Source organism: Octopus bimaculoides, chromosome 2, assembly GCF_001194135.2.
Source record: "Octopus bimaculoides isolate UCB-OBI-ISO-001 chromosome 2, ASM119413v2, whole genome shotgun sequence".
Classification (NCBI taxonomy): domain Eukaryota; kingdom Metazoa; phylum Mollusca; class Cephalopoda; order Octopoda; family Octopodidae; genus Octopus; species Octopus bimaculoides.
In genome coordinates, this window is record NC_068982.1 from 55464610 (window position 1) to 55481416 (window position 16807).

The 16807-nt window shown below is 36.5% G+C and overlaps 1 protein-coding gene across 1 annotated transcript in view; it reads right to left on the reverse strand.

Annotated features, from left to right (window-relative positions):
- LOC106876318 (sodium/glucose cotransporter 4) overlaps positions 1-2431 on the reverse strand; it is a gene marked incomplete at its 5' end in the record, with an annotated part of 66278 nt that extends 63847 nt beyond the window's left edge. Inside the window, 2 exons of the mRNA XM_052965846.1 lie at positions 241-345; positions 2348-2431. Coding sequence (XP_052821806.1) covers positions 241-345; positions 2348-2431 — 189 coding nt within the window. The remainder of the gene's footprint in view (positions 1-240; positions 346-2347) is intronic.
- Positions 2432-16807: the final 14376 nt, after the last annotated feature.

A 16807-nucleotide genomic window follows, 5' to 3' on the forward strand; every position in this document is an offset into this window, starting at 1 on the left:
AAGTACATCACTTTTCTTCCAAATGTTACATTAGGTCAAACATGAGAAAAGAAGAGTCAATAAGTTCAATTGCCACTAGGCCCCGTTTCAGAGAGCAAAAACCTATTCAAAGTTACAGCTGAAATGGAATGACTTCAAATGGGAATCAAACTGAACTAGCCAAAATTCTAATTTATAATTTAGAAAAGCAAAGCACAAATTTCTGTATATGCCGCAGAAAAAAAAAAAAAAAAAGCTCACATTTATTTCAAATACTCCAACTGCTATGCCCGCTGCTGCTCCTGAACCAGCCAGACCAATAAAATGGATGCTCCCAATGTTACTGGCAAACAGAGAAGCTCCAACCTGTAAAAGAGAATGTAGAATTCTGTCAAATATTATCACAAAGAAATTTTTTTATTGAGACTTATGCTTTATGAAGGGGTGCCGAAAAGTTCCTGGCTTTGGGTAAAAGAAAACACAGGGGGATCAGTTAATTATGATTTCATTCAACATATTCCCCTCTCAGATTCATACAGCAGCAGCTCTTCAGTTTTTCTAAGCCCTGCAAAAGAACTCGGAAAGTTGATCCTCTAACCAGGCCAGGAACTTTTCAGCAACCCCTTGCGTATGTATGTATATATATGTGTGTGTGTGTGTTTGAACAACAGGTCTCATGGAGCCAAAGTAGTTGAGTACTTTTTGAGCGTTGGGTCTGATGGAGGCAAAGTGGCTGAGTTCCTTTCGAGCGTTGGGCCTCATAGAGGCAAAGTGGCTGAATTCCATTCAAGTGTTGGGCCTCACGGAGGCAATGACCAAGACCTTTGACATTACGTTCTGCTTAAGAAGAAGACCCATCAAGCTAAGCAAAATCGTAGTCATGGTAGATACCGGTGTCATGCAAATGGCACCCATGCCATTGGCATATAAAAACACCCATTACACTCTCAGAGTGGTTGGTGCTAGAAAGAGCATCCAGCTGTAAAAAAACCATGCCAAATCATACTGGATCCTGGCACAGCCTTCCAGCATGCCAGCCCAGTCAAACCATCCAACCCATGCCAGCATGGATAACAGACGTTAAATGATGATGATACGAGGGGTGCTGAAAAGTTCCTTGCTTTGGGTAAAGAAAATGCAGGAAGATCAGTTAATTATGATCTTATTCAACAATCCCCTCTCAGATTCACACATATATTGCAGCGATTCTTCAGGTTTTCTAAACCCTGTGAAAGAACTTGGAAGGTTGGGCTTCTAACCAGGCCTCTCACAATACCCTTAAAACAAAGAACTTTTCAGCGCCCTCTTGTAGATAACAGAACAGGTACAACTCTGACTTTTCAGATACTGATGGTCCAGATCCTCATATATTCCACAATATACAAACAGGAACTTCATATTCCTACGTCCACCAGACTAGTATACATGTACCTTGTACAGACTAATACCGTCCACAGTACACTATTAATAAACTTGAATCATTTAAACTAATGTTCAGGTACTTGTATGTCATTTAATTATTTAAAATAAATTTAATATTTGTTTAACCCTTTAGCATTTAAGTTACTCTATTAAATGTAATGCTTATTTATTCACATCACTTTGAATTAATCATGCATATATATCCCATCAGAAGGAGGACAAACATGGCCTAAACATAAAAAAATAATAACATTTTAGGAATGGAGAATGCTAAATAAAATAAAAATAAACCCCCCTGTTAAAACATTTAATTCAATAATGAATTGACCCTAGTACTTAGTTCTTTTTTATGCCTGGTACTTATTCTATTAGTCTCTTTTGCTGAATTGTTAAGTGACAGGGATGTAAACACACCAACACCTGGTTGTCAAGCGGTGGCAGGACACACACACACACACACACATTTCTACTGAGCATCCCTAATCTTGTGAGCTCGTAAGTGCTGGTGTCACATAAAAACCACTCATACTGGTGTTGTGTAAAAGCACCCAGTACACCCTATAAAGTGATTAGAGTTAGGAAGGGCATCCAGCTGTAGAAACATACCAAAACAGGCTTGGAGCCTAAACAGCGCTTCAGCTGGTCAGCTTCTGTCAAACCATCCAACCCATGCCAGCATGGAAAACAGACATTAAATAATGATGACGATGATCAGACTTTTAATTAATTGCATTAATACACTTCAAAAAAAAAAAAAAAACCATCAGCAAACAAATTGGAAAATTAGTACATTCCAAATGAAATTTCTTGTGCTATTTGTTGTATATCAAGTTACAGATACTTTGTTACTTCTGCTGTCAGACACTTATTGAAACATGAAAATCTGTAACCAGGGACATATTCTTCATAAACAGTGAATAAAATACAATAAAATAGTTTTACTTACAGGCATCCAACTCATGTTCCTGCCAGCCATGAAATATCCACTGGTACTGCTTCGGTTTTTCCGTGAACTCTGAACATAAATATAAATATAAAGCATTTGAATAATCCTTTCTACTATAGGTACAGGGCCTGAAATTTTTTGTGGGAGGGAATAAGTTGATTACAGCAACCTCAGTGTTACACTGGTATTTAATTTATCGACCCTGAAAGGATGAAAGGCAAAGTTGACCTCAGTAGAATTTGAACCCAGAACATAAAGATGAAATGCCACAAAGCATTTTGCCCAGCATGCTAACAATTCTGCCAGCTCGCCACCTTAAAGCATTTTAATAATAATAATAATAATAATAAATAACGTCAATTTTTATTTTACTACATATAGCATCATGCTTTTCTTATTGTGTATTTACATTCATGGAGACTTAAGTCAATCTTCATAAATTATAATGATAATACTCCTATCTATTATAGGCACAAGGCCTGAAATTTTAGGGACAAGAGATAGTCTATTACATCAACTCCATGGTTCAACTGGTACTTATTTTATCAATCTCAAAAGGATGAAAGGTAATGAAAGGTTAGTAGAATTTGAGTTCAAAACATAAAAACCAGAAGAAACGCAGCTAAGCTTTTTGTCCAGCATGGTAACAATTCTGCCAGATCACTATCTTTATATATAAGTAATTATTCATTCTAATTTTGGCACTAAGCCAGTGATTTTGAGGAGAGAAGTAAATCAATTACACCAACCCCAATGCTCATTCTTGGAAGAATTTGAACTTAGAATGTAAAGCCAAAGTTATGGCGACTAAGTATTTTGTCCATCATGCTAACAATTCTGCCAATTTGTTGCCTTTAATAATAATAATGGTTTCAAATTTTGGCACAAGGTCAACAATTTTCGGGAAGGAGGTAAGTCAATTACATTTCCTTAGTATTCAACTGGTACTTATTTTATTGACCCTGAAAGGATGAAAGGCAAAGTCAACCTCAGCGGAATTTGAACCCAGAACATAGAGATGGATGAAATGTTGCTAAGCATTTTGCCCAGCATGCTAATTATTTTGCCAGCTCTCTGCATTTCTTTAATAATAATAACAATAATAATAATAATAAAAAGACAAAGAATGGTTTCTGATTTAGGTAAAAGACTAGCAAATTTAAGATGAATAACAAATGAACAGCAGCAGTTATGGTGGTGACAATGATGACATATGATATATTTTTCTGAAAATATAATTTAAACCAAATAAAAAAACTGAATATGAGAAACAAAACTTGATTGTATATAAACCACTCAATTTATATCAAAACCCAATCCACGCTACATTCTCTCAAAAAGTAATAAATTTATTCAGAATATACACAGACATAACAGAAGTAAGTAGACATCCCATAAAACATTGTTTTGTGTTTATTTTAACCTGAAATGGTTTATATTTTTTATTAATTGACATTTTTATGTTTCAGGTTCTATATGTGACTGTATAATCATGCCACATACAAAAGAAGCCTTGGAACTATCCAAATTTCAAAGAGACCATATTGTAAGTCAATCTGAAGATGGACTTAGAGTAAAATTGCTGAAAACCTTGGGATCTCACTTTCTACAGTTAATAGAGTGATTGTGCAATTCACCAGAGAGGGGAAGGAGTCCACATCACCTCACCCAGGTCGACTAGGGGCCTCTGACAGGATCCTTCACTTTATTAAGAGAAAGTGTGGAGAATAATCTCATTGCAAGGCCTTTGACATAGCAGAACAAGTTGATGTCAGTCCCAGAAAGGCTGTTAGGTATCTCCATAAACATGGCTGCTATGGCAGAGCAGTGAGAATGAAGCCGTTTCTTCAACCAGCCAATATCAAGCAGAGAAAAGATTGGATCAGTGAGATGGTGGAGAGGCCACTAGCATTCTGGGACACTGTCATATTCTCTGATGAGTCTAAATTTGCTGTATTTTCTGACAGTGGGTGAGTGTCTGGAGAGTTTGTGATCAAGAGTTTGATAGGAAATGATTGCAGCCAACAATAAAACACAGTGGCTATTCTGTGATGGTCTGGGGAGAAATTTGGAGCAATGGTCGATCACAGCTGGTGAAGTGTGAGGGAAACATAAACTCAAATAAAAATATGTCCATATTGCAGAAAGGACACCTTCCAACCTTCTCCAGCAGTGAAATGATTAAAGAAGATTCTTTATTTATGGAAGATGGGGCTCCTTATCACACAGCTAAAAAGATTCAAGATTGGCTGGAAGAGAATGGCATCAAAAAGTTACCATGACCAAGCCAGTCACCAGATATGAACCCTGTTGAACACCTCTGGGGCATAATAGATAGGACACTTTGTAAAAAGATCAAGAAACGATCCACAAAGCTAAATCTTTTGAGATTACTGTATTCATTATCTGATTAGTAGCATGCCTAATAGGGTCCTTGAAACAAAAATTGCAAAGGGCATGTCTACTAAATATTAATATTCACATTATAATAATTAATAAATAATTTGAATAAATAATTTCAGATTTAAATAAATTTTTACGATTATAAGTATGTCTATTTACTTTGTCATGTCTATGTAAAAGCAGAAACTATAGTTAAACTACATGTGCAGTAAGTAATTAACAGTTACACAATTAGTTAAATACTGGTGAAAAGACTAATAAATAAACTACAAAACACCAAAGCATATGAGATGAAGTAATATAATACTGAATACCAAGTCATGACTTCAAACTTTACTATAATCATTGTTTTCATCCATTTCTATGTCTTGGTTAGCAAACAGAAAGGTATCTGACTGAAACCAATTGTTTCACATAAACATCAATCACCATCATCAGCAGCATCATTTAACATCTGTTTTCCTTGCCAGCATGGATTGAATGGTTTAATTAGAGCTGGTAAGGCCAGGAGCTGCACCAAGCTTCACTGTCTGTTCTGGCATGGTCTCTATGGCTGCATGCCCTTCCTAATGCCAACCACTACACAGAGTGCACTGGGTTAACGCGGTACAATCACTGGTATCAATTTTGGTGTGGTAGATAGTTTTTCTTGAGTACAGTAATGTGCCAGATATTTCAGTTCTTAGTCATTTCCTGTGTAAGACTCAGTGTCTCGAGATCAGTCTTCAATACTTTGTCCCATGTCTTCCTGGGTCTTCCTCTTCCAGAAATTCCATCTAGTTTAAGTGATTGGCACTTCTATATGCAACTGTCAACATACATATGTATCACATGACAAAACCAGCAAAGTCTTCTTTGTGAGTGTGTTAGATAATAAGGCATTAAGACAACATAACTCTCCTCAGACAACAAAACCGAAGGAAAATTTCCTTTAATGTTTTTTTACTAGTGCTGCCCACCAGATAAAGAGTTATGTCTCGTGATCCACTTCTCGTAAAAGACTACCCATGTCTGTTTTATGTCCTTAATTGTACTCACAACTATAGTCAACTTTAATGGGTAGTCCCTCTACTGGGTCTGTCTACATGTATTAAGCCAACTTCCTTGAATGCATTGTCCTCATAATAGGACTACCAGGTCTCTTTCTTTTCAGCATCAGTAAGGGTAAGTATCTTGCCATCATTCCCTATAAATTTCTTCCCAACAATGTCTTGATTCTCTCTAGTATACTAGTTGTTGTTGTTATTGTTGGCACTCCGTCGCTTACGACGTCAAGGGTTCCAGTTGATCCGATCAACGGAACAGCCTGCTCATGAAATTAAAGTGCAAGTGGCTGAGCACTCTACAGACACGTGTACCCTTAACGTAGTTCTCGGGGATATTCAGCGTGACACAGTGTGACAAGGCTGACCCTTTGAATTACAGGCACAACAGAAACAGGAAGTAAGAGTGAGAGAAAGTTGTGGTGAGAGAGTACAGCAGAGTTCGCTTCCATCCCCTGCCGGAGCCTCGTGGAGCTTTAGGTGTTTTCGCTCAATAAACACTCACAACGCCCAGTCTGGGAATCGAAACCGCGATCCTATGACCGCGAGTCCGCTGCCCTAACCACTGGGCCATTGCGTCTCCACAGTATACTAGTATACAACCATATAATCAGGAACACACACTCTCTCATTACAGAATATGAGCAAACCTCTTCTTCCCTGCACCTTCTTTACAAAGTACTTTCAATGTCTAACTTTTCTTCAAGCTCTTAAGTACTTGTTCTGTGCCATCCCATTTTCAAGTCTCTCCAAGCATATTTCATATTTCCAGTTCTTCCAAACCTAATTCATGTACATGCAAGCATGCATGATTTTGCAAGTTGCACTGCTTTTATCTGAGATTGTGTTGTTGTTGATGAAGATAATGATAATAATGTGATGCTGACAGTGACAAACAATGATGGCTGTGATAAGAAGAAGAATCTGAACACTTTCCAATAACAATATGCCAACAAGTTCTTCCTTCAGGTTCAAATTACTAAAAATGACTTTCAACTATGGAGAAACCTAAGTAGACAGGCACATTAACTTGTACTGATGACACCTAAATAAACTTTTGCAAGTATATAAAGTTGTTTTGTAAGTAATGTGCAATTACTTAGCTGGTGAATTACATTAGGTTTCATAAAAAAAATCGTTTGTTAACATGCCAAACAAACACTAACATTGAATGCAAAGAATAAAAGAAAAGCATGATGGTATGCTTTCATATTATAGCAGGTCATCCTTATCATGACTTTACAATGTGTACATAAGTTGAACAAGTCACTACAGCCCAACTCACATACAGTAACAGCAAAAAAAAAACAACTAAATTCGGTGTTCAGTTCATTATACTATACCATGTGAGAATTAAAGAGTTACCCCACTACTTTGTACCTGTTCAAAGATAAGTAATCCGTGGTGTGGTTTGCAGAGTCCACATTTCACTTTTATGTTCCATTTTTTGGCATGTTTTCTACTGGAGAAACATTAAGGTCTTCACCAATGATGAGTAAGTCCTATACTTGTCTCAAAGCTTAAACCATACTTGAAATTTGCATCACCAGTCTGGAACCCCTCTCTTGCTCAGGACATTGACTGCCTGGAAATTGTTCAGAGACATGCAACCAAGCGAATACCTTCCATCAGGCATCTACCATACTCTGAACACCTTGCTTCCCTGGACATAGATACATTGAAGCTCCGACGTCTGGCAACTGACTTGGTAAACATCCACAAAATTATTAACCATTGCGCCAACAACCACCTTGGGGCTTCATGTGTCTAACACATGTGGGCATGCCTACAAAGTCAGAAAACAGCACAGCCCCCACGAGTTTCGGAAAAATTTTTTCACACTCAGAGTTACCGAAGTATGGAACAAACTACCTGCATCAGTTTTTAGTTGCCGAAACATTGCATCCTTTAAAACTTCCATGTTTCCTGAAATTCACCAACACTACACCTGTTATCTCCCTCTCCATATGCATGTACACATGTATATCATGACTCATACACTGTTCACTTTACTGACTTTTGTACATAATTCTATGTACTGTACATGAACTTCTGATGAGTTGTAGTGCACCTGAGCACTATACACAATAATTTCATTATTATTTATTATTATACATCCTTCTGTTTATCTCAAAAATTACATATGCTGTTAAATGAATGTTCCTATCAGCCTTATAATTTCTGTCTTCTGTTCATATGATAAGTCATTCCCTTACATCTTGTGTGCAGATATAATTGTCTCTGTATAAATATATTATACATGTGTGGGTGGCAGGAGGGAGGGATGTGTATAGAAATATGTGAATGCACACACACACAATCATCTATATCTTGCATAATTCTTCTCGTTCACTTTTTCTCTAGCTTAAGTATGCATATAAAATATAAATCTTCATCTCGCTACTATTTATCTTCCAGTATATCTCAAGAGAAATATGACGCAGAGATAATATGCTTAGAATGTATTACAAACAATTTAATGACAATAACATATATATAATCTACTAGTTGTATGTCAAGAAAGACTAACGTAGCTTATGGGATACATATATAGTATGAAATGGTGGTATCCCATTGTCTAGTTACTAAGGTGACTAAAATTACTAAGATTACATTACGGCCAACTATTTCTGTTAAGTGTTTTAGTTATGAAACAAATAACATATGAAACTACCATAAATGAAAGTTTATCTCTGATGTGCATAAACACCCAACCCAACAAGCATCTGCATTATATTTCCTGCACACATGCACACTCACACACCTATGTGTGCATACATATTGTATGCACATGGGTCTTTGTGCATGTGAATGAATATTTATGTATTAGTTTCAAATTTTGGCACAAGGCCAGCAATTTTAGAGGAAATGGTTTAGTGAATTACATCGACCCTCACCTAGTGTCCAACTAGTACTTATTTTATCAATCCCAAAAGAGTGAAAGGCAAAGTTAATCTCAGTGGAATGTGAACTCAGAACATAAAAACGGACGAAATGCCACTAGACATGCTAACACTTCTGTCAGCTCACCACCTTGTATATTTATGGCTAGAAAGTATTACAAAACATATCATTCATCTTTTACTTGCTCCAGTCATTTGATTCTAGCCATGCTGGAGCACTGCCTGGAAATTTTAGTCAAATGTATCGACCTCAGTACTTATTTTTTAAAAGCCGGGTACTTACTCTATTGGTGTCTTTTGCCAAACCACTAAGTTATGATGATGTAAACACACCAGCATGGGTTGTCATGTGGTGGTGGTGGAGGGGGGAGACAAATGCAGACACAAAGACACACACACATAGATATACATATATATACAATGGGCTAGTTTCAGTTTCTGTCTAACAAATCCACTCAAAGGCTCAGGTCGACCCAAGACTATATAGTAGAAGACACTTGCCCAAGGTGCCATGCAGTGGGACTGAACCCAGAGCCATGTGGTTGGGAAGCAAGCTTCATATACACCTGCACAACTGTGTATTATGACAAACAGACAATACGTATATGCAAAATGTTTGTGGACACAAAAATAAGGATCAGCTGTACAGACATGTTCTGATCTGATTTGGGCTCATTGTCAGCAGATGTAGTCCCCTCTTTAAAAATCCACAAATACAATACTTATAAACCCACATTGAATGGTGTAAAAGTAAACTGGATACATTAACTTGCATATTTGATCCTTTTTTGACAGCTTATTTGAACATAAAATTACAGGCATGTTAAATGTATTTTGTTTTCTTGCTATAATGTAAGTATGGAACATACACATTGATTTAATGCCAACACTGTGTGTTAAAAATGGTGCAGCTATAAGTATGAATGGTCAAATGGAGATTATATATATATATATATATATATATATATATATATATATTACACACACTCACATATATACATATATATATATAGCACCTGTGCCCAGCGTCGCCTTTCTGGTACTTGTGCCCGTGACATGTGTAAGGATTTTCAAGCGAGATCGTTGCCAGTGTCCCTGGACTGGCTCTTGTGCGGGTGGCACATAAAATACATCATCTTGAGCATGGCCGTTGCCAGTACCGCCTGACTGGCCTTCGTAGGATTTTCGAGCAAGATCGTTGCCAGTTCCCCTGGACTGGCTCTTGTGCAGGTGGCACATAAAATACACCATTTTGAGCATGGCCGTTGCCGGTACCGCCTGACTGGCCTTCGTGCGGGTGACACGTGAAAGCACCCACTACACTCTCTAAGTGGTTAGCGTTAGGAAGGGCATCCAGCTGTAGAAACTCTGCCAAATCAGATTGGAGCCTGGTGTTGCCATCCGGTTTCACCAGTCCTCAGTCAAATCATCCAACCCATGCTAGCATGGAAAGCGGACGTTAAACGATGATGATGATATATATATATATATATATATATATATCAGTGGCAAAGGGTAACTTGGAAACAAGAGCATGCAGGCCAATCACAAAGGCAGAGAGAGAGTTGGGCAGTGGAGCCTTACTCTCCCTTTAGTGTTAAAAGTCAATCAGAGTTCTCATGGCATTCGAAGAGAACTCACCCCAACTCTTGCCAAGCAAAAGCAAATCAACGAGAAACTTTTAATGAGAGCAATCACTATTAAGTTTGCCCATATATCCTAGTCACTCTACTAGTGAGGATTTACATATGTATTCGTGTTCAGCCTTCCATTAAATAAATCTTAAGCTAAATATTTGTGATTTTTGCTTATTTACATTTGGCAGATATTTGTCATCTTGTTTGTTGTTAACATGTTTTGGCTGATATACCCTCCAGCCTTCATCAGGTATCTTGGGGAAATTTTAAACTTGGGTTCTCATTCCTAAGATATATGTTATTATTATTATTCAGGTCACTGCCTGGAATTGAATTTTGGTGAACAAAGTCGACACTTATTGAGTTGAATAATTCCAGTGTGTCTCAGGTAACTTTGGAAATAGTCTTCCAATGATTTCATCCAGTAGATTCAAGACATCAGCTTTGAGAAAGACCTTTAAAGTTTGGAAGAAAATTCAACATTCATGAATATTTGAAGCTGATTCCAAGCATCACTACGTTTCCTTTTCTTCTATTGATTATTAGCAGTTGATGTATTCATCTCACATGAACAAATGATATTCCCAATTTCATTGCACAAAGCCTCTTAAATTGCTTCATTTCAATCATTCAAGTAGAAGCATTATCTATTCTCTAACTTTTTTCAATGCAGTGGATTTAGCTAACTAACTAGCAAAGAATTAAGTTATTCATTTGTTTTTATTCATCATTTTTATTTATGCTTTCTGTTATGTTTCCTCCATGTATAAGCAGCATAAAATACATGTTTGTCACACAATGTAAGAACACATGACTGCAAGTTTGTCTGATGAATTGCTATTCCAATATAATCAACTACACATATTGCAGAAATGCACATCAAGCATTCTCACCAGCTATTGCTTGAACTCTTTTCATTGGCCTCCAATATATGTTGTGTTTTTAAATACAGCAAGGCCTATTATCTTCAAACGAATACTGCAGTAAATTACTTTCCATGATATATTTACATTAACCCCAGAGCATTTAATCCGGCAACATTCAGCCCAAATGTCCAAACTGGCCAGATCCCACTTCTCACACCTACTTTACAATGTCATTCTAAAAATAAACAATCAAGTCATCAAAATCTTCAAGCTACAAGATAATGCATGATTAACTCAAAACAATGTGTGTGTGAGGATAAATGGCCTAGTGGTTAAAGCGTTGCATTCATGATCACAAGATTGTGGGTTCAATTCTTATATCAGCCAGTGTACTGTGTCCTTGAGCAAAACACTTCAACTCGCATTGCTTTGTGATCACTTCAACATTTGACATGTGGCACACCATGTGCTTGTACATGCAATATCAATTTGATGGAAGGAGTGAACTAATGTACAGCACAGACATTTAATCACTATAAGCAAATCTTATTAATGACTTGTACGGATACGGTATTTCGTTATACAACCATAATATATTACAAAGTATTTAAAACATTTTTATAAGTCAATACCATGTTCTACTGTGTTAGCAGTGTTCTTACACTACTTCTTAAGGTTATCTCTACAGATTTTCTATAGAAATTATAGCCAGCACAGATTTTGTTACAATGCTTCATATCTGAGACATCAGATATAAATAAACAATGAGATCGAAGATAAAAAATGGGTAATGGGTGTACATGCCATATTTCAGGAGTTTTTACTCCTTCGTCAGCACCCATTTCAACCCCTTGATCATCCACGAACACATTGCTTAAATAGCCAGTAAACATAGCGATATAACGTTATCGGATATACCAGTTTTACATATTAAACACATTCCTGGAAGCTGGTATATAAATATTAATGACTTGTAGGGACACCCTATTTTGTTAATCATAAAATACTTCAAAGTATATTAAATGTGTTCCTTAACAAGCGATATTAACAAATCATATATGTATGTTGTTTAGCAAGAAATTGTAGAACTGGTTTTTTCTTGAGAGATTACCATTATCATCATTTAATGTCTGTTTTCCATGCATGTATGTGTTGGACTATACACACACACATATATAATGAAAGGCTTCTTTTAGTTTCTGTGTATTGAATCCACTCACAAGGTTTTGGTTGGTTCAAGGCCATAGAAGAAGACATTTGCCCAAGGTGACACATAGTAGGACTGAACTCAAAACATGGTTGGGAAGAAAGTTTCTCAACCACACAGCCATACCTGTACCAACATATGTATGTGTGTGTATGTGTAATATTCATAGCCACTTCAACATGGCTGTCTGTTCGAACGGACTCTACTGCGATTTTTAACCCCAAGAGGACATCTCCTCCAGCTGGTTAATGATGCAGAGCTGCATCCGATAAATTGCGAGCAGGGGAGCAAACTCCTACCACCTTCTAGAAACAGAACCAGTAGACCAGTCCTGGTTTCGGGCTTTTACTTGTCAGTACAACTACTTTGTTGATCTTTTAGAGATATTTTAGAACTAGCATTTTCGCTTGTTGCAAAATCAGACACTGTGTTTGCTTGAAATATATATATATTGCAAGCAGAGGCAAGCTACTGCCATCTCTAGCAGATGAGGTATCCAGTACTGAAGAATAGCAGAAATAGCCTGAAACCAGGACTGGTCTGCTGGTCCCATTGCTAGACGGTGGTACGAGTTCACTCCTTTGCTCACAATTTATTGGATGCAGCACTGCATTGTTAACCAGATAGAAGAAACAGGGTTAAAAATATCACAGAAGAGTCCATTCAAACATACAGCCACATTGAAGTGGCTACATATATTACTTGTCAGTACAACTACTGCATTGATCTCAGAGAGATTTTAGAACTAACATTTTTGCTTATATATATATATATATATATATATATGATGTGCTCTTGCATCAAAGATGACATACAAGTGTTCAGTTTTTGCCAAACTGCTTGCACAAATGATTTGTTTATAACAATTAAATGCTTGTGTTGCACACTAGCTCACTCCCTCCATCAAATCAACATTGTCTGAACAGGTACACCATGTACTTACGCATCAGGTGTCAAAGTGATTGCAGAGCAACATCAGATGAAGTGTTTTGCTCAAAAATGCAACACACCAACCAGTCTAGGAACTGAAAGCACAATCGCTTGATCATGAGTTCAACAACCTAACCACTAGGCCATGTGCCCTCACCTATATATAGGTGATTATTTACCATATTTACCAGTATAAATGTATTTTTAAATGTATTAAAAACTTGCCCTATGTCTAATGTGGTCATATTACAGTTAGGTGACAAAGTGTTATAGGCTAGAGAGTTAAGTAAGCATAAATCTGCTTGGCCATTAATTGTTAATGATAACAAAACATTGGTTTGAAATTTGATACAAAGCCAGCAATTTCAGGGGAGTAAGCCAATTACATCAACCACAATGTTCAACTGGGACTCATTTTATCAACGCCAAAAGGATGAAAGGCAAAGTTGACCTCGGCAGAATTAGAACTCAGAATGTAAAGACAAGACAAATGCTGCTAAGCATTTTGCCCAGCGTGCTAATGATTCTACCAGCTCGCCACCTTCATTAATAATAGAATATCAATTTCAAATTTTGGCACAAAGCCAGCAACTTTGGGTGAGGGGGTAAACTGATTATATCGACCCCACCGATATTTAGCTAGTACTTATTTTATCAACCCCGAAAGGATGAAAGGTTAAGTTGGCCTCGGTGGAGTTTGAACTCAGAATGTGAAGACAGACAAAATGCTGCTAAGCATTTTGCCCAGTGTATTTAATGATTCTGCCAGTTCCCCGCCTTCATTAATAAAATATTGAAAACAAACTAAAATATCAGTCTGTTGACACAAACTCACAGAGAATTACTTGCAGAATGTTAGTTATATGGAAAATTCACATGATCTCATTATACTTGCTTCCCTAGCATGCATAACCCACACCTGAAGTGTGTCTTATATTATTTAACGAATGTGTTACCTTTAAGAAACATTTTTTGATTACCTAAATTCTCCTACAAAGGTAAAAGTTATGTTAAACTTTCTTATGGATGACAATAAAACTGTAGTGGTATTGTGCCAGTCTGGTGGCCTATTGCAGTAAACAAAAAAACATCACAGCTAGAAATATTAGTTTTACATTTTATTGCAGAAATTTATTTGATCAAAATAAAAACAACTTAATTTGAAAGAATATAAAGTAGTTCATGACAAATTTATGGTTTCATGCTTTAATCCAATATACTGTCACAGTATTTTATTTACATACACAGCACTCATGCGGTTTCAGCATTTAAACCTGCTATATCCAGCCAAAATATTCTGCCTACTTTATGTTCAAACTGTCCAGATCTTGCCTCTCACACCTACCCTACAATGTCATTCTACAAATAAACAATGACATCATGAAAATTTTGATGCTACAAGACAATTCGTTATTAATTCAAAAAAATTTTAATAAATAAGCATGACATTTGACAAAATCTAAATGCTAAATGGCTAGAATGTCTTTCAGTAGGTGTATGGTGAAACATACTAAATTTGTTTTTTACCCACAAATTATACTTACAAAATAGAGGTGTATCTTATAGAGTGCATCTTACAGTATTTACAGATTTCTTTTTGTTTTTCTCCATTTTCTAACTTTTTATTTTTCACTGACATCAGGCTGCAGCCATACTGGAGTACTGTCTTGAAGAATTTTCGTCAAATGAATCAACCCCAGTACTTTTTTTTTTTAAAGCCTAATACTTATTCTGTTAGTGTAATTTGCAAAACCACTAAGTTACGGGGATGTAAACACCAAGACTGGTTGTCAAGCGGTAAGGGGAGTGGGGGACAAGCAAAGACACAAAAACACACACACACACAGATATATACATATATATGACAGGGATTTTCAGTTTCTATCTACCAGATACACTCACAAGGCTCTGGTTGGCCCAAGGCTATAATAGAAGGCACTTGCCCAAGTTGCCATGCAGTGGGATGGAACCCATAACCATGAGGTTGGGAAGCAAGCTTCTTGCCACACAGCCACTCCTGTGCCTTTACTGTTTACTTTTGCAAATTATTTTACTTTTCACTGAATTATTGAAATTACAGGCTGCTCAATGTAGTCAAGTTTCTTGAAACCCAACAAAAAGTATTTGTCAATTACAAATTTGGTCATTACCTACACAAATATACCCCACCAACTTTGTTTCCTCATAACTTTCAGAAAATGGGTCTTTTTTAATGAAATTTATGTAATATGAAAAAAAAAAAAAAAGACTGGTAAACTGGTGGACACATACACATATTAACACATTACATACATATATCTACAAAGTGAAACTTAAAATTTTGAAACAATTATAATATGTCAGTATGTATATATGCACGCTCACCAACTCTTTTTACAATAAATTTCAATATAATTATAACCTACACAAGCTATTTATAGACAAGTTCATTAAAAACACTCATATTCTAAAAGTTATGAGGCAACTCATGTAAATAATCCGAAACTCCTCTTTCCACACCCACTCTGAAAACTTCTTTCGCAGCTAATTATGTTTTTCTTAAAGTTATGAGGAAACAAAGTCAACTCATGTGAATTACCCAAAACTACTCTTCTCTACTCCAATTTTTTTTTTTTTCACATCAAATTCTAATATAATCGTAATCTACATCATGTGAAACGCATTTGTAGAAAATTCTATTGAAAAATATCCATTTTCCCAAAAGTTATGAGGAAACAGTTATACTGAGACAACTGTGTAGGTGCGCGGGTGCATTTACAAATCGCAACTACATTTCGCTACTATCAATTCAGAAACTGCATTAATTCAAAGAAGTACTAAAAAACAAACGTCTTAATTAGAATGCAACTGATTATTTCAATGTAATGTGGCTGGACTATTAACCAAAAAAATGAAAGTCAATCCTTCAGTGTTGGTATACAGAATGCCAATATAATGGACAATGTCAATCCCCATCGTTCTCAGCCTAGTTCTTCATCTATGGTCATGAGTGAAGGTTATGTGGGTGACTGATGTTTAGCAATACCGAAGAGGTGCAAAAAAAAAAAAAAAAAGGCCGTGGTGGTTGTTCAGCATGTGGTTAAGAGGCTTGCTTCCCAGCCATGTGGTCTTAGGTTCAGTTCCACTGTACAGCAACTTGGGCAAGTGTTTTCTATTATAGACCTAGGCTGACTAAAGCCCCAAATGAATCTGGGAGACAGAAACTGAAAGAATTTCGACATATGTGTGCACGTACATATTTGTGTTCCCCCACCACCACTTGACAACCGTTGCTGGTTTGTTTACATCCCCATAAAAAAAGAGACCGATAGAATAAGTACCAAGGGTTAATTACTACTTTAACATCTCACCACAAAAACAAAAAACAAACAAGTGTAATAGGTATTAAAAAATATGTATTAAATGAACATGAAAACAAAAATTTGCGCCAATGAACTGGGTGGTGGGGAAAGGACTTTTGGAAGATTTTTT